The sequence below is a fragment of the Heterobasidion irregulare genome (assembly GCF_000320585.1).
Source record: "Heterobasidion irregulare TC 32-1 unplaced genomic scaffold scaffold_08, whole genome shotgun sequence".
Lineage (NCBI taxonomy): Eukaryota > Fungi > Basidiomycota > Agaricomycetes > Russulales > Bondarzewiaceae > Heterobasidion > Heterobasidion irregulare.
The window spans coordinates 1267212-1283198 of record NW_009258204.1 but is presented as its reverse complement, the minus strand read 5'-3'; the positions used below and the strand labels follow the sequence as shown (position 1 = coordinate 1283198).

Below are 15987 nucleotides of genomic sequence, written 5' to 3'. Positions count from 1 at the left end.
GAGCACCCGTTCCAGTTTTGAGTGCCTAAACGTCCGCGAAAATGAATCCGCTGTCAACTGAGGCACCAGCGCTGCAATCTTATCTTATCGCGCTTCAACATCCGCGCCAATGCATCGGTGATGCGACAAAGAGTCAGTGGCTTTCAACTCATGCTTCGTCTTTAACTTCTGTCACCGCGACCATCTCGACGTCTCTTCCTAGGCCTTGCATAACATCACCACCATCCTACTATATCCCCATAACATTGCTCTTGTATCTCTAAAGAAGACCCACGTAAACCAGATATCTGAAGCCTGGAGGAGAGTGGCATGTCAGAGGCACAGTCCGCACTTTCATCTGAACGCGGCAGGCCCACGTCACGGCGACACAGGAGCTCAGGATCGTCGTCATCAGGCTCGGTACAGCCGTCGCCGGGGTCGTGGGGTGTGACGCGCGGACGGTCGCGCGTACGTAGACAATCAGAGGTAGCTGATCCGTTCTCTGAGGCTGCATTGCGAAAGCGGTGCGCCCCGAATCTTTCCTAGATGACTGACTTTACTAGGCTCACACGATATTATGACGTGGATAAGGGGATATCATAGCTTTCGCTCATTTGACAAAATCTTTCATGTTGAGAAGAGGTGGAAATTGGTTCGAGAGATGGGTTCCGGCGCGTATGGTGTAGTCATGTCAGCTTTCTATCAGCAACGCTTCCAACCCGCGATCCACTAAACGGAAAAGTTTTGCAGCTCAGCAGCAGACGATATCTCTGGGGAGACCATCGCCATCAAGCTGGTATCCCGAATATTTGAGAAGACGTCGCTCGCAAAGCGTGCACTTCGCGAGATTGCACTTCTCCGACACTTTAACAACCACGAAAATATTACTGGCCTAATCGATGTAGATGCGATAGCACCTAATTTTAATGAGATGTATGTTCTCTCTTTCGAAGATCAGCCAGTCTCCTGAATGCATCTTGCAAATTCCCAGGTATTTGTTCATGGAGGTGCGCAAGGTGTTATACTGTTTACAACACTGATTTAAAGCTTCATCTCATCAGCCAATGGAAGGTGCTTGTTCATTTATTTCCATCCGCCATATCTATCTCCTGAGCTCACCTCTCCAAGCTGATTTACACCAGATCATCAGGTCTGGACAATCGCTCACTAACGAGCACGTACAATATTTCACATATCAAATACTGCGAGGTACACATTAGTCTCCCTTCTTCGGTTTATTTCGCCCGAGGTGATCAATGACGCTTTTCAGGCATGAAGTATGTGCACTCTGCGTCCGTAGTGCACCGGGACCTCAAGCCCGGGAATTTACTGGTCAACTCCGACTGTGAACTCAAGATTTGTGATTTCGGTCTGAGCAGGGGATTCGAATCCGGACCAGACGAACTTGCGACAAAAATGACGGAATATGTCGCAACCAGGTGGTATCGGGCGCCAGAGATCATGCTGGCTTTCAAGTAGGTGTTACACTTACTATGATTTTTCTATCCTTGACGATGACTGCAAGACGTTATAATACCGCAAGTATGTCTCATGAATTTAGCGCCGTCTCGTATCTGATTGAGGTCTGCAGTCGACGTCTGGTCAATAGGATGCATCCTGGCAGAATTGCTCCTCGGAAAGCCAATATTCAAGGGCAAAGAGTCAGTGCTCCAGTTGTTCTTCTTTTTCTTTTACGCATCACCACTGATCTATCGGTGTCATTTCCTGAAGTTATGGTGAACTTCGATTTCGTATCTCAATCATTGACTCAAATTTGACCAACGGTCTTATTAGTCGACCAGCTCAATAAGATTCTCGATGTCCTTGGTATGCAGATGGTGTGAACATTGTGCATATTTGGACTAACGAAGGATGCAGGTACGCCGACTGAGAGTGTGATCACTCAAATTGGGAGTGAAAGGGTATGTCGAGCTTTTGACCGTCCCGGGAATCGTCAGTATTGATTCATCACAGGCCCGGGCATACGTCCGATCTCTGCCTATCAGAAAAAGAATTCCGTTTGGCAAATTTATCCCGTTGGCTGACCCTCAAGGTACGCTTGAGTCTGAGTGATTGCTACTGATCTGCTAATTTCTACTATGTTCAGCACTTGACCTTTTGGAAAAAATGTTGTGCTTCGACCCTGAATCGCGAATAACAGTTGGACAAGCCCTTGAACACCCTTGGCTTGCGGGTTATCACGATGTCGATGACGAGCCCCTCTGCCCGACACCTTTTGATCGATGGCGAGAGATCGAAGCATTAGAGACCATCGAGCAGTTCAGAGAGACTTTGTGGAAGGAGATCGAGGAGTACAGAAAGGAGGTCAGGTCCTTTGCATTGGAGATGACCGAGGAACCCGCATCATTGAGGAGTCCGAGTGTGCTTTCGGAGGAGATCGCCGTTGGTAGAACAGAAGAGGATCAGACCGAACTGAACACAGTTGTGGAATCTGGACAAAGCGCAGAGGAGGAACCAGTAGATCTTCCGGAGAGGGCGCAAGAGCGAAAGGCGAGCGAGGGAAGTCTAGCTCCGATAGTCGCGAGGAGGAGAGATGGAGACCCGCTGGTCTCGTACGCGAGACGCGCAAGTATCTTTTCGATACACTCGGCACATTCAACGCGCGACCGCGACTCATACTTCTCGCGTTCACCGGAGCAAGTGTTCGGGCGTGCGCCCTCATTCGTTGACGACGGTGGTGGAGGTACGGGACAAGGCGGCGCCGGCGGCATCGCATTCCCTAGCGCGCAACGCGATGGGTACGTCATACCCGCTCGGTCGAGGACGGCGAGTACTGTTGGTGGTGCGGAGGTCCCAAGGAAGCTCCTACGTACGCTCTCGACAGTGTCAATATACGAAAGTGTGGACGCTGGCGAGAGCGGCGAGGTAGGAGGTGCACCGATTGCGCGGTACATTCGAGAAGCGGAAACAGAGGCAGATGCACCACCGAGTGAGATGCCTGGGGAGTTCAGGGGCGAAAAGCGCGAGTCCTGGAGCAAGGACAAGGAAAGTGATAAGGAGAAGTCAAGTTGAGGTGTTGGCGTGGTAGAGGAAAGTGTTTAGACGTGCACTCAAGTGGCTGTCTTAGCTTGTTTTGAGTGATGCGGCATAGAACGAACATGCACATGATAGAATGAATGTACAATACACCCCCCTACGTTGGAATCAATTACAGCTCTCGAAGAATAATACAGTTCCATGATATCTAGTACAAAGGGTGAGTATGGCGGAGGTACAAAGCCGGGAATGAGCGCGAATAAGATCCCGGATAGAAGGTGAATAGATATTCAACTAATCGTCCCCTAGAATCTGTTTAATGCCTATATGGAGGAATGAGCGGGGACAGCATGTATGGTGCTGAAAGTCACATACGGTCGATGATGTTCAAATATGCTGTCGTGGCAGGGCTGTCCGGATACTCATCTAGGAAACTAACCCCATAGTCTGCACTTTTTCCTATCCGCGGATCGAGGGGGACAGATCCCAGCATCTCGACACCCATGTCCTGCGCAAGCTTCTTCGCGCCGCCCGTCGATGGCTTGAAGATCTGCGACTCCGTCTTACACCCTGGGCACACGAAGCCCGCCATGTTCTCGACGACGCCCAACACCCTGATCCCGACCTTTCGACAGAAATCTATCTCACGGCGCACGTCCTGCAGGGCGACCTCCTGAGGTGTCGTGATAACGACGGCGCCGTCGATCCCACTGTCTTTGAGGTACTGCACGATGCTGAGGTGTTCATCAGACGTTCCGGGTGGAGTATCGACAAGGAGATAGTCAAGTGTACCCCAGTCTACGTCTTTGAGGAACTGCGCAATAAGGCCGTTTTTCTTCGGCCCTCGCCACATGACGGCGTCTTTTGAAGAGGGAAGCATGAGGCCCACAGACATGACGCCTAGATTGTCTTGGACATAAACAGGAGACCATCCAGATGATGATGAGTGCACTTGTTCAGATGTAATACCGAGGATGGTGGGAATCGAAGGCCCGCAGATATCGACGTCCATGATTCCTGTCTGCGATCATCGCGATCTTAAAGTCCAGAAGTCTGCCAGAATAAAGACATGGCAAGTACCTGAATTTCATCATCTGAAGCAAATGCCCAACCCAGTTGGGCAGTGAAAGTGGACTTGCCCACACCGCCCTTGCCCGAGAGAACGAGGATCTTGCGCTTGACATTTAACATACGTTGACGGATGAGTGGCAGAGCAGGGTCAGGACCCTTTGGTGTATTCGTTGCGCATATCTCTTGGTTTGCGCATCCATCGCATGCTGCAGATTTCCCTGCAAGCTCAGATTCAGTGCCCTATGAAATCGTGAGGAGGATGATTCAGGGAAAGTTAGATTGTGAACACACTGGGCAGTGTTCTGGAGCGTTCTCCGGAACAGAGAGAGGATCTGGTATCTGCGCTGGATGCTGTACTGCTATCATCTGTGTATGCCGTCAACGGCAGCGAGGAGACCGTAGAGAGCAGAAAGAAAAGCCCACAATGGATGGAGTAAGCTGGTGAGTAAGTGACTTGGCCGAGGACTCGGCCGACGGCAAGACTGGGCACGTGAGCCTAACGCGATTCGCGTTGATTTCCCCTTCGAGTTTCCGGTGATTTATGTTCAACTTTTCTCCTCTCTCTTTATCAGCACTGGCTCTCTTTACATGAACGATCAACTGCCCGACTACTACGAGGCGCTTGGAGTGTCGAGGTCTGCGACTACCGAGGACGGTACGTGCGTGAGCCCGTAGTTCTTCGCGCCGCGCTGAACTAGGACGCGACGCGCGCTTTGTGTGTCCATAGTGCGCAAAGCATACAAGCAGAAGTTATTGGAGACACATCCAGATAAACTGGGGCCTGACGCGAGCGAGGGGGAGAAGCAAGAGGCTGAGGAGCTGTTCAGAAGGGCGCGCATGCATTGCTTCTTCTGATCCTGTTCCGTTGTCCCAATACCCCATCTAGGTTCGCGAAGCTTTTGAGATTCTTGGAGACATCGATCAGCGCAGGGTGAGTCTACAAATTGTGGAATCTGAGAACGGGCTGCCGCACCTACCCTTTTCGTTCTCATTCTTGCGACATATGTTTTTTTTATACCCTGTCTGACTGCGGTATAGGCCTACGATATCCACCAACGCAATCTACCAACTCCTGGCTCTTATCGATGGAGAATGCAAGAGGAGAAGCTGCGCCGCGCCCGAGATCGCGCGACACATCGCGCTCAGGAGAGCAGCGATGCTGATGTACGCAGTATACAACAGACTACGCAGACACAAGAAACGGTGGTGCAGCACAAAGAAGCCGCTGACTATGCATCCTTGGTCGACTCAATGTTACAGGAGCTGTATAATCTCACTCCAGAGTGGGTGGAGCGCAGACAACGCATACAGATGGTTCGTACTCTCTATTCAATCATGCGACATTAGCTCAGGAGGTCGCAGCTCAAGGCCGCTCGCGCGCAGTCAGCGACAAATAGCGGAGACCAGAACAAAGTGAAGGCGTCGGCGTCATAGCCCCACAGGGGACATTGAGCCTATCGATTTTATTTCTAGGACTTATTGTGGGCTTACTTATGTGTACTTGTATCGTCTTCTGTATCCCGTTCTTCGTTCGATTGCTTTCGACCCGCTTTTTTTAAACTTATTTACCTCGTCATATTCCTTTGAGTTTTCTTTATATCATTACCCAGAACGATCGCACGATGCACTCTTGCTTGTATATATACATCCGAATTATGGGCAATTTACACGTTGTTCTCTGACAGACTGTCTCCACCAGTTTCTTTTGATACATCAATCAACACCATTGTGACACCACATTCTCCATGGAACGCTTGTAGCATCGTTCCATGGATGGTGAGCGTGCAAGGCCTATGGTACTCAAAAAGTCGTCACTTATACTAAGGGCCGCGCGAAACTATACTATGTACTATGATGTTCCGCGGGGACTCAGAAAGTACTCAGAATCGCATCGGTACGTGTGGCTGTGAGGCTCTGTGGGGAATAGTTTGTCCTGCCTTCCACCGTCACTGCACATGCCAGACTCGAAAACAGAACAAGAGTTGCCTTCCCAACTAGAGCCTTCACCTTGGAAGAATACGAAGCCCAAGAACTACAAAGAAACGTTCAAAGTACGTCCCATGTCCATTGTGCTCCACCCCATACCCGTCGCTCTAGGCCTCTTGCCTACGTCGTCATGATCGCTCACTTCAAATTCGCGTGAAGAAACGTTCCGTAACGTCTGAGTTTGCAGAGTATGTCCTTCATCTTTTGTGCTCGTCTTTCCAGCGACCGTGGCTGAGCATTGCTTGTTCTACCAGCCCCTGTGAGGATGCCTCGAAGGCATCCATGGATTGCCTGAACCGGAATGACTATGACCGGGACAAGTGCTTGGATTTCTTCCAGGCTTACAGGGACTGTAAGAAAGCATGGGTGTGTGTTGTCCATCTTCGATTTGTGATGGACATTCACGGGAAAACACATTAGATGGAGCAGCGGCGAGCAGACCGTCAAGCAGGTCGACGATGATGTCCCCTCGGACCCTCTCACAATGTCTCGTTCATCATGTGTGTGTGTGTGTGTGTAACATAAATGAAAGCATGAACACATCGCCCTGCCTACAATATAAATCCAATATCCATCCCATATCCGCTAAATCACTCGAAGTCCTATACCAGCGTATAGTCCCCATCAGACTCTACACAGCGCTCGGTGTCCAGCTGCCAGGTCCGAATCCCGTCCGTTTCTTCTTTAGAACCTTGTCCACGACATGCATCATCGCAATGACTTTCTCCTCCTCCCATTTACGCCCAACGACTTGCACGCCCACCGGCAGACCCTTCATCAACTCTGGATTGTATACGGGGTTCTTGCCGTAGAGCTCTGCCTCGAGCAGTTTCGAACCGTGGTCGGATGCGGTGCGCCATTCGTCAGTGAGCTGGTCCAGAGTAGGGTCGACGCGGGTGACGGGGATGACGCCGACAGGGCTATCGACAATATTGTATTGAATCGTGGCAATTGCAAGCGGCGAGAGCTTGTCGCAACCTCTGAAGATAGAAAAAGGCGTTTGTTAACGCGTAATCCGCACCAAAATTTTATGTAAAAAGACTCGCCCATGTGGAAGTGCCGGCATCGCCTGCACAGGCGCAATGATTCCATCGAAACCATACTTGCCCCATACCTGCCATCACGCCGAATGAGTATAGAACTAATGAGGAGAGCCAACGGAAGCTCACCTCCTGGTTCCAGTTGCGTGTATAGTTGTTCTTGAGGTCCGTATACTTGTAATATTCCGCGACTGTTTTCTTCCTCGAGTGCAGCATCAGCTTTCCAAAGATGGAGTCACCGATGAAGGTCGTGATAGCCCAAGAAGCAATTCTTCTAACGAAGTCTACCAATGACAGGTAAGTGGGACGGAGGACTAGCTGGCAAGCGGACATACCTGGCATGCTCGGGCCAAGAGTTACTAGAAATAGACTACTTTCCTGATGAAAACGCCGTTCGGTCGTAAGTCAAATATTTCGAAAGCGCATGGTCGTACTTTGGGATCAGGACCAAGGGGTGAGATAAGTGTCTCGTAACCGTCTGCAGAGGTCAAGCCAGCAAATAGTTCCAGTGGACGTGGGGCTATAAAGATTTGAAAAAGGTAGAAATGTCTCCATCCAAGCCCGACGAAGCCATAAGAAAGAGAAGAGCCACACCTTCCGGAAGTTCCAACTCGGTGCACTTGTGTCCTGCGAGTCTTAGAGCTTCAACAGTTTCCAAAACCGCACGTTTGCAGACGGGAGAGGCTTTGACAAATCGATCTGTCCCGGAACGTCAGCGTCCCTTTGAGAGATGTACTACGGAGGTTAAGGACCTGATGTGTAGTACCCGAAATGCAACGTCGCGGGCAATGTAACATCTCTATAGGGTATAGGTGCAGGGTAGTAGTTGTCATCTTGAACACCAAAGACAAGCCTCGAGATCAGTTCGATGTCCTCGACTGAGCTGTCGTTGAAAAATCATTCGTAAGAATGTCCGAACGTTGGGGGGGGGGAATCATTTACCGGCTCATGGGCCCCGATACGACGCGAACACCTTCGAAGCCTTGATTCGCACCTCTGCTGCCAGTGTAGGCGATCCGCCCGAATCCGGGCTTTAGCGCGTAGACGCCACAGTACGATGCTGGGATCCTCAGACTGCCGCCTATGTCCGACCCGACACCCAGCGCAGAGCCGTCCATTGCCAAGAGCGCAGCCTCCCCACCAGAGGAGCCGCCACAGGTGTGTGCGGCACTCCATGGGTTGGTGGTGCGTTCCCAGAGAGGGTTGGAGCATTCAAAGGCAAGCATCGTTTGTGGTACATTCGTTTTGGCCAAGGGGATGGCACCAGCTGCACGGAGTTGCTTGACTATCTAACGGGTGCATCCTGACTGTTCAAACAATGAGGTGATGCGAGGAAATAATGTGTAATACCGAAGCATCCGCAGCAGCAGGATTGTTGGCCCACTGGGTAAACCCAATGGTGGTATCTACACCGCTCACATCGTCTGTGACATTGAAAGCATAAGGGTTAATCAATAAAGAGCTACGATAGTGCGGTCAATTGCCTAACGCACATTGGTCCTTCAGGCTGACAGGCACACCGTGCAGGGGCCCTTTCAGTCTCCCCGTCTTAGAGAATTCGGTGTCGAGGAGCTTAGCATCCTTTCGCGCCTGTTCGAAAAGAACTACACAATCACTCGTCAGCCTTACGGCCTGCAGGCACTCGTATGTGTCAGACATACTTTCCGTCAAACAATTTGTCTTGTTGTGGGCTTGCACAGCGCGCGCAATGTACGCTTCTAGGACACCTGAAGCAGTCCATTCCCCCTTTTCGATCCGCTGAACAATCTGCGTCGCTGGACTGGAGTCGTACCGCTAGTCAGGTAGACGAATCACATGCGCGCACCTGTCGCGTTCAGATACTCTTGGTGTTCAATCGTATAAGCAACAGCGTTAGCTATAGCTGCGTTGCGTTGAGCGCGTTTGCCTTCAACAATGCTCTTGAATGATGATGTGAAAGGCCACATGCTGCTGAATGCTAGTTTCAGAGGGAAAAACAAGGTGGTGTGAGTCTGTGAGAGTTTCAGCAAGGTCACGTGTCGGATGCAATCCTGTACCTTCCTGTCCCTGCCGCGCAGCGGAGTATCAAGCAGCCCTTGCTATCAAAGACCCAGAAACATTTTCTGGAACATGTCTACGCGGCAATGATGCATGTGTTTCGAGCGCCGACAAACGCATCGGCGAGGGGAAATCAAATGGCTATTAGCAAGTACTTAATGTGGCGTGAGAAAATTCTCTTCGTGACAGGCAAGTCTCCAACTTCGACGCGCCACTTCCAACTTCAGAACAACAGCCATGGCCGATTCTGCTGGTGAGCTCTCTTTCATTGTATCCTGTTCTATCTATCAAACTGTGCCCAGGGATCAAGTCAGAATTTGGAGCACACGGGCTGAGGGAAGAGCGAGGTAACTACTATCCTCTTCCAAAAAACTGCAGCACGTCACAACCAGCTCATGGTGCATTTGCCTTCGCACCATGCTCTTTTCAGCTAGCTAGCTTCTTTTCCTTCCCGTCGCTCAACAAGAACGAGAGACCTGTGCCTACTGACAGACGATTCTAGCCATCATACTTATCCCATTCGTTGTTCTCTCTTTGCAGACCGTTCCCACCGCGACGAACACGAGCGTCATCGCTCCTCGCGTCATGACGATCGAGACCGTGAGTATAGACACAGAGAAGGCGATAGGGAGCGATACAGCAGACGCGAGCGCGAGCGGGAAAGAGGCGAAAGAGGCGAAAGAGGAGATAGAGCAGAAAGGGGAGAAAGAGGCGAAAGAGGAGACAGAGGAGACAGAGGGGACAGAGGGGACAGAGGGGACAGAGATCGTGAGCGGTTCCCACGAGGAGGCAGAGGCCACGAAGACCATGGCGCGCGCCGGGGACGCTATGACGATGACCGTCGCCGCGACTTCCGTGAAGACCCTCGTGGCCGTCGTGAGGATGGTGACATGCCTCGGGGTGGTGGTCCTGGTGCTGGTGGTCGACGTGGTCGGCGCGCTGAAAGGGACGGTGGTCCTGGTGCCGGCACACCTGAACGTCGTTCCCCGACCCCACCAGGGGTCATACCGCTCTCCCAACGCAGGAGGAAGGCTAGTGGGTGGGATGTACACGCGCCCGGCTATGAGCAGTATAGCGCTATGCAAGCAAAGCAAACAGGTGAGCGGTCGTCTTCATTGGTCTAGGGGAGCTTCGTTGCTTGGTCGATTCTTTGGCCAAAGAGCGGGTCAATTTAGAACAACAAGCGTGACAGGTCATACTTCGCGACATGTTGGGTCTGTGTATGGCGAAGGCAACGATACGTTTCACCGGTTTTGTAACGGCTTTGTTCATTTTGCGTCCTTGTTGGTTGTATCTTGCAGCCTAAATCAGCCGGCCATACTCGCTCATGATCTACTGTGGAAGATCAGCGCGCAACGCTCGTTGACGAAGAGCTTGGCTGCATCATCGACATCCATACTGATTTTGTTCGATATACAGGTCTATTCAATCTTCCAGGCGCTAATCGTACTCAGATTCCGCCCATCTTGAGCGTGCCAGGTCTTCCCCCACCTATGCCCGTCCAAACATTCGGCATGGGCATGGGTGTCAATCCGAACCTTTCGCGTCAATCTCGCAGACTCTATATCGGTAGCATCACATCGGACATCAATGAACAGAACCTTGCCGACTTCTTCAATAACAAGATGATTGAGATGAACATCGGCACAGGCGCACCTGGCAACCCTGTCCTTGCCGTGCAGTGCAATTACGAAAAGAACTACGCTTTCGTCGAGGTAAGCAGATTGTGTCGCTTTGACACTACGATGCTGAGTACGTTCAGTTCCGGAGTGCGGAAGACGCGACCGCAGCTATGGCTTTTGATGGCATCATCTTTCTCAACGGTCCTCTCAAAATTCGTAGGCCGAAGGATTATGGCGGTATCGATATGTCTGCACCGGCCTATATAGTGCCTGGCGTCGTCTCCACGAATGTGCCGGATTCTGCGAACAAAATATTTGTGGGCGGGCTGCCGTCATATTTGAATGAGGAGCAGGTTATGGAACTTTTGAAGAGCTTCGGCGAATTGAGGGCGTTTAACCTGGTTCGCGAGAACGGAAATGGTGCTTCCAAGGTGCGCAAAATTCGATCTATTGAATAACCATTGGCTCATGACTGTGACCAGGGATTCGCCTTCTTCGAATACAATGATCCTAGCGTAACTGACGTCGCGATACAGTCTCTGAGCGGTATGGAGCTCGGCGACCGCTACCTTGTTGTACAGCGAGCATCTGTCGGCGCGAAAGCAGGGCAACCGGGCATACCTAATCTGCCGTACGACCAGTTCCCCGAGATTCCTCGACCTATTCTCCCTGCGGGCGACTTATCCACAAGTGATGCGCGCATCTTGTTGATGTTGAACATGGTAACACCTGACGATCTGGTCGACGACCAGGAGTATGCCGATATCTTGGACGACATTCGTGAAGAGGTCGGGAACTACGGTACCGTGGAGGACGTGCGCATCCCAAGGCCCGTGAGGCGGGACAGAGGCCGCTGGGCGCCGAGCGAGGGAGCCGGGATAGGTGACGCGCAAAGGGCAGACGAAGCATCAGGTGTCGGCAGGGTTTACGTGAAGTACACGGACTCGAACGGGGCTGCTGCTGCCATGAAGGCGTTGGCTGGCAGAGCGTTTGCAGGAAGGTCGATCATTGCGACAGTGCTCAGCGAGGACAGTCAGACCACGCCTCCCCTGGAGTTGATTTTCGCGCCTCAGCCGCACGCTCCGCCACCGTTGCCTCAGTCGTGAATGATGGGCAACATGCTGGTGGGAGGGTGCAAATAATCGTTTGGCTGTCCAGGGTGTGCTTTTGCGAGTGGTCTTGTACATAAAATGCTCGCGCCGTGCTTAAAATGTTTGTCATCTTGTGTATCCTCGCAGGTGTATTGATCTATTCGTTTACGGGATGAAGCTGGAAGAGACGCAAGTTGACCGAGCTAAGACACAGAATGACTTGATCCTGTGTAAGGTCAGCCACGGAGACCAGAGCTGAAGCTTCTGGAGCACTAAATGAGGCCTGTCAGCCTGAGAACGCTGCCGCCAGCGTTATAAGTGTAAGCCGAAGCGGGCCGAAGCGGGCCCGTTTTAGTCCAAATAACGATAAAATCCAGTTGGGACGTACTTTCGTGACTAATATGGTGCTATACTGGACGGGGCGTCCCTCAGCTTGCTCTCTTCACCCATGCCGACCGAACTTCCCTACGCCGCGGACGCACATGTCTCCTTGACTTACGATGAGCTCAAAGTGTTGAAGATTCAATACGAGAAGGAGCTCAGCCAGGATCATGTCACCGTCCAGACCAAGTTCAATTACGCGTGGGCGCTCGTAAAGAGCCCATTGAGAGAACAGCAGGTTGAGGGCGTGCGGTTGCTGCAAGGTGTGTGCTGTCTTTTCCCGCCTGTTGGTCTCTGTGAACGTCGTCATACAGAAATATATCGCGCCGAGCCATCGCGGCGGCGTGAATGTCTATACTATCTTGCGCTGGGTCATTACAAGATGGGCAATTTCGAGGAAGCGAGGAACTTCAATGGTACGTTGTGTAGCCTCTGATTATCCTCGTTGGCGTCCTCACACGAGTCGGTCTCTCCCAGCGCTGCTTCTTGACAAAGAGCCAACGAATATGCAGGCGCACTCACTTGGTGTGCTGATTGACAATGGAGTCAAGCGAGGTCCGTACACATTCACGCTCTTGAACATGCTTCTAATCATACCGTCATGCCACAATCGCCGTACCTTCCGCTGAGCGCAGAAAGTTACATTGGCATGGCCCTCGTAGGCGGCGCGGCTGCATTAGGCACGCTCATCGTCGCAAATCTCATACGGCGAGCAACCCGCAAATAGTCCTTCCCTGTCTCCCAGTGCTCATCTCCTCTCTTCCTGCTTGCCTCTACTCTCAATTCACTGCATCGTGTATAAATTCCTGCCAATCGATTGCTCCCTTGTCCGCCACCCACGTTCTCCCGCTGTTTGACGACTTCTCTTGATGACCGCATGGGCATGGCTCTTCCTCGTAACGTATCCTCGTAACCTATTATGGCTCCTCCTCACCACTCAAACTTTACCTTGCAACCCATGTTATCCCTATGATTATGATGAAATAGCAGCAAGTGATGTGTAGCATATGACAGGCTACGTGGCGCATCTCCATGACATGAACCCAGCATTGAAAGCAAATATATTATCCGTACATATCTGCATATCTATGTATACTTGCAGTCCTTGTACAATATGGTTCATGTGGGGTCTTCTCGGCGATCAACACCCATGAAATGCAGTTTGAGAAAGTGTACTGTGCTGGATAGCCATGCGGTTAGGATACAATAAAGGCAATACAGACATGGATTGAAGAAAACACTATGACCAAGATTTCTGAGCAGCGTACAAATGCGGAGGTATAGGGTGAGATGCGAAAGATTGGAAAGTAGGGACTATACGAGCGCGGTCACGTCGGGAGGAAGTGCGCTGATGAAGTAGCAGGGAAGCTATCAATAGACCGGTTCCAGCGAAAGCGAGGATGCATAGCGACACGTACAAGCCTCGAGATACATCTGGTCTGTCGTGCGCTTGAACGAGGCGATCCCGATGAGCACAAAGGCGATGAGCACGGCCACTTGGAACGATATCCAGAATATTGCCCACACTGCAAATCAGAACACACGTCTCCGTGAGTGCGCAAGACATATTTCAACAACGCGGAGGGCCGTCGGCTGAGCGGCCGCCTACCATGCGGTGGGACCTTTGGATATAGCAAAGAAAACTGGGTCGCGTCGGATTCGTTTGGCTTTCGGAAAAATTTATCGTCCGTGACGTCCCCTGCATATCACGACGCAAGCGTCAGAAACATCGTTCGAAGCAGCTATGTGATAGAAGCGCACAAACGGCATAGAATATACTGGACGATGGTGAGAAATGAACCGCAACGTGCAAAACAGGGGCGGTGCTCACTGATTGATCCCCAAAAATAAGATATACCACCTCAGAGCCTGCCTAGAGTGGGTTCACCTTTAGAATATATATCACGGGCAATAGGGAGGTGTTACCCATGATCGATGAACCAGAATCCGATGAGCAGCGCCTCGTAGATGAGCGTCAAGAGGATCGTCCTGCGTGTATTGAATCATATGGTCAGCATATCAGGTCCAAGGATGATACTGTACGCGCAATTTGTCCCGCACTAATGCCAAAGGTGCGATTATACCCACGCCAGCAACGAAGCTGAGAATCTTTGCGACCAGAGTGTCGAACCCGCCTAGAACGAAGATGGCACCGAGGAGGGTGGAACCGATATACCCGGCGGAGAGGATGCTTAGGGGATGGCCGCCATCGACCTGTGTACATCCCCCCATGATAGGGTCTATAGTCATCTTGGTGACTGAACCTCCTGTCAACACTGCCTGTGATAACATGGGAAGTTAGAGATGACATGCGAGACGGGCCCTGATGCCGCAGAAGAGAGGATCACGCACGACTATTGCATGGCACATCTCGTGCCATCCTATGGCGAACAGCTTGAGTGGATTAATGACAACACGCGCTCCGGGGATATTCCACAAGGCGAACAGGATCACAGCATAGACAACAATCTGCAGTACATCAGCACCGCCCCGTGATACACCCGCTGCATGGCAGAATAACTCACGACATAGAGCACAGGAACCTAGTACAACAAGCATGTTGACGGTTATCGATAGAGCACCGAGTGCGCGCAATGAGAGACGCGAACGGACGTACCTGGTCGTGTGTGGGCTGAATGGGGCTCATGTGGATTTTAGGGGCAATGGGCGGTCGAGTGGACATTGGGGCATGCAAATGCCAAAGAAGAAAAAACCCTGAGGAGCGAACGCAGGGCGATCCAGCAGAGCAAGACAGCTAGGATCAAGAGGGGGAGCAGATCAGCTCGAGAGTCGACCGCACGTTCCCCAGGGTGGCAGCTGAAGGTATAAGTATCAGTTGTGGGCGCTTGAATGCGCGGTTTTCCATTGCTGTCGAGCTGCCCGCTTCTGCTTCGTCGTCCTCGTGTCGGCTTGCAGGTGACCCGTCTTTGTCTCCGGGACGCGTGGACCTGCATGGACGCGTCGCGCGCGGCGCATCACGTGGCGCTCTTCCAGCACCTCTCGCTGTCTCGCTTGGTCTCTGCGGGCAAAATTCTTTCTGCTCCAGAGAGGGTCGAGCTCTCGAGCTTCCGATCGCAGGTGGGCTAACAGTCGGACGCTGTGACCGACTCAGCCACGGAGCATCCATAGTCCAGGAAAGATGCTCCTCTCACGGCCTGCATTTTTGAGCAGGCCTCCATCTCCTTCTATTTCAGCGTCGCACTCGTTCTATGTCTTCCGTAAACCTCGGCATCATCCACTTGGCTTCAGATGGCTCCGCTTGCGCTTGCGCCTTTGAACAGGCCTGCCAATCTGTCTCGTCTTCGAATTCAGCACGCAGTGAAACAACAGGATCTTCCCGAACTCGTCCATGGCAGTCTCTGTTGCAGCGTCAAAGACAGCAGTGTGGCAGCGCTCAAGAACCTTTCATGCCGCGGTGGCATATGGCTACACCTTGCTCGAGATGGCTGCCGGGCTGCTCTCATTGACTTTGGTTCATCTTTTCTATGGCCCTCAGCGCATTGTCATTATTGCCGCATGTCTATTAATTTTGGCACATCGAACCTTCCTCCTACGGGCTCAGCATGGAAGTCGCGCTTAACGATGTTGTGTGCATCCGACATCGCAGATGCTGTGTTCAACATCCCACCACTCTTTCCCCTCTCTCCTCTTGAAGTTTTCATGTGTCTGACACATTTCATCGCTTGAATCGCTTCTAGTAAATGGAAGAAGATTACGCGTAAGATAGCATCGGTGAGAGTACACAGTCACCCTGTTCCTCGCATTGCCCCCACTTCCCGTCGC

The 15987-nt window shown here is 51.7% G+C and overlaps 9 protein-coding genes across 9 annotated transcripts; 6 read left to right on the top strand and 3 right to left on the bottom strand.

The window, feature by feature from the left end:
- Nucleotides 1-556: 556 nt before the first annotated feature.
- Nucleotides 557-2310, top strand: HETIRDRAFT_324063 (uncharacterized protein; the record flags this gene model as incomplete). The annotated part of the gene is made up of 11 exons (XM_009550972.1): nucleotides 557-669; nucleotides 730-912; nucleotides 1094-1188; nucleotides 1250-1454; nucleotides 1505-1521; nucleotides 1571-1640; nucleotides 1711-1715; nucleotides 1774-1806; nucleotides 1858-1901; nucleotides 1954-2032; nucleotides 2087-2310. Coding segments are annotated over 11 exons (1068 nt in total), but the record flags the coding sequence as incomplete, so codon positions are not given.
- HETIRDRAFT_387200 (uncharacterized protein) lies at nucleotides 2004-4443 on the bottom strand. The gene is made up of 5 exons (XM_009550971.1): nucleotides 4339-4443; nucleotides 4057-4287; nucleotides 3352-3997; nucleotides 2087-3299; nucleotides 2004-2032 (listed from the first exon to the last, which is right to left on the bottom strand). Exons 1-4 carry the CDS (start codon nucleotides 4411-4413, stop codon nucleotides 3271-3273), a joined length of 981 nt encoding a protein of 326 aa, XP_009549266.1. The 5' UTR covers nucleotides 4414-4443; the 3' UTR covers nucleotides 2004-2032; nucleotides 2087-3270.
- A 175-nt stretch (nucleotides 4444-4618) lies between these two features.
- HETIRDRAFT_147367 (molecular chaperone, DnaJ superfamily) lies at nucleotides 4619-5726 on the top strand. The gene is made up of 5 exons (XM_009550970.1): nucleotides 4619-4702; nucleotides 4775-4878; nucleotides 4934-4978; nucleotides 5086-5361; nucleotides 5410-5726. The coding sequence occupies exons 1-5, from the start codon at nucleotides 4636-4638 to the stop codon at nucleotides 5479-5481; spliced, it is 564 nt and encodes a 187-aa protein (XP_009549265.1). The 5' UTR covers nucleotides 4619-4635; the 3' UTR covers nucleotides 5482-5726.
- Nucleotides 5727-6002: 276 nt separating this feature from the next.
- Nucleotides 6003-6495, top strand: HETIRDRAFT_49646 (uncharacterized protein; the record flags this gene model as incomplete). Its single annotated transcript, XM_009550459.1, has 3 exons — nucleotides 6003-6109; nucleotides 6270-6399; nucleotides 6454-6495. The coding sequence occupies 3 exons, from the start codon at nucleotides 6003-6005 to the stop codon at nucleotides 6493-6495; spliced, it is 279 nt and encodes a 92-aa protein (XP_009548754.1).
- A 26-nt stretch (nucleotides 6496-6521) lies between these two features.
- Nucleotides 6522-9019, bottom strand: HETIRDRAFT_36027 (uncharacterized protein; the record flags this gene model as incomplete). Its single annotated transcript, XM_009550448.1, has 12 exons — nucleotides 6522-7013; nucleotides 7080-7147; nucleotides 7203-7357; nucleotides 7409-7451; nucleotides 7508-7593; nucleotides 7668-7772; nucleotides 7826-7956; nucleotides 8016-8362; nucleotides 8424-8497; nucleotides 8567-8677; nucleotides 8735-8848; nucleotides 8899-9019. The coding sequence occupies 12 exons, from the start codon at nucleotides 9017-9019 to the stop codon at nucleotides 6665-6667; spliced, it is 1704 nt and encodes a 567-aa protein (XP_009548743.1). The 3' UTR covers nucleotides 6522-6664.
- Nucleotides 9020-9342: 323 nt separating this feature from the next.
- Nucleotides 9343-9786, top strand: HETIRDRAFT_441128 (uncharacterized protein). Its single transcript, XM_009550969.1, has 2 exons — nucleotides 9343-9363; nucleotides 9413-9786. The coding sequence occupies exons 1-2, from the start codon at nucleotides 9348-9350 to the stop codon at nucleotides 9610-9612; spliced, it is 216 nt and encodes a 71-aa protein (XP_009549264.1). The 5' UTR covers nucleotides 9343-9347; the 3' UTR covers nucleotides 9613-9786.
- Nucleotides 9753-11995, top strand: HETIRDRAFT_36024 (uncharacterized protein). The gene is made up of 5 exons (XM_009550447.1): nucleotides 9753-10208; nucleotides 10530-10825; nucleotides 10873-11163; nucleotides 11215-11565; nucleotides 11602-11995. Exons 1-5 carry the CDS (start codon nucleotides 10001-10003, stop codon nucleotides 11836-11838), a joined length of 1383 nt encoding a protein of 460 aa, XP_009548742.1. The 5' UTR covers nucleotides 9753-10000; the 3' UTR covers nucleotides 11839-11995.
- Nucleotides 11996-12271: 276 nt separating this feature from the next.
- Nucleotides 12272-13211, top strand: HETIRDRAFT_387189 (uncharacterized protein; the record flags this gene model as incomplete). Its single annotated transcript, XM_009550968.1, has 4 exons — nucleotides 12272-12467; nucleotides 12519-12620; nucleotides 12682-12759; nucleotides 12840-13211. The coding sequence occupies 4 exons, from the start codon at nucleotides 12272-12274 to the stop codon at nucleotides 12929-12931; spliced, it is 468 nt and encodes a 155-aa protein (XP_009549263.1). The 3' UTR covers nucleotides 12932-13211.
- Nucleotides 13212-13532: 321 nt separating this feature from the next.
- HETIRDRAFT_104303 (uncharacterized protein) lies at nucleotides 13533-14887 on the bottom strand (the record flags this gene model as incomplete). Its single annotated transcript, XM_009550967.1, has 10 exons — nucleotides 13533-13552; nucleotides 13623-13730; nucleotides 13814-13903; nucleotides 13966-13982; nucleotides 14036-14077; nucleotides 14131-14193; nucleotides 14243-14484; nucleotides 14557-14673; nucleotides 14730-14747; nucleotides 14822-14887. 10 exons carry the CDS (start codon nucleotides 14885-14887, stop codon nucleotides 13533-13535), a joined length of 783 nt encoding a protein of 260 aa, XP_009549262.1.
- Between the last annotated feature and the right edge of the window lie 1100 nt (nucleotides 14888-15987).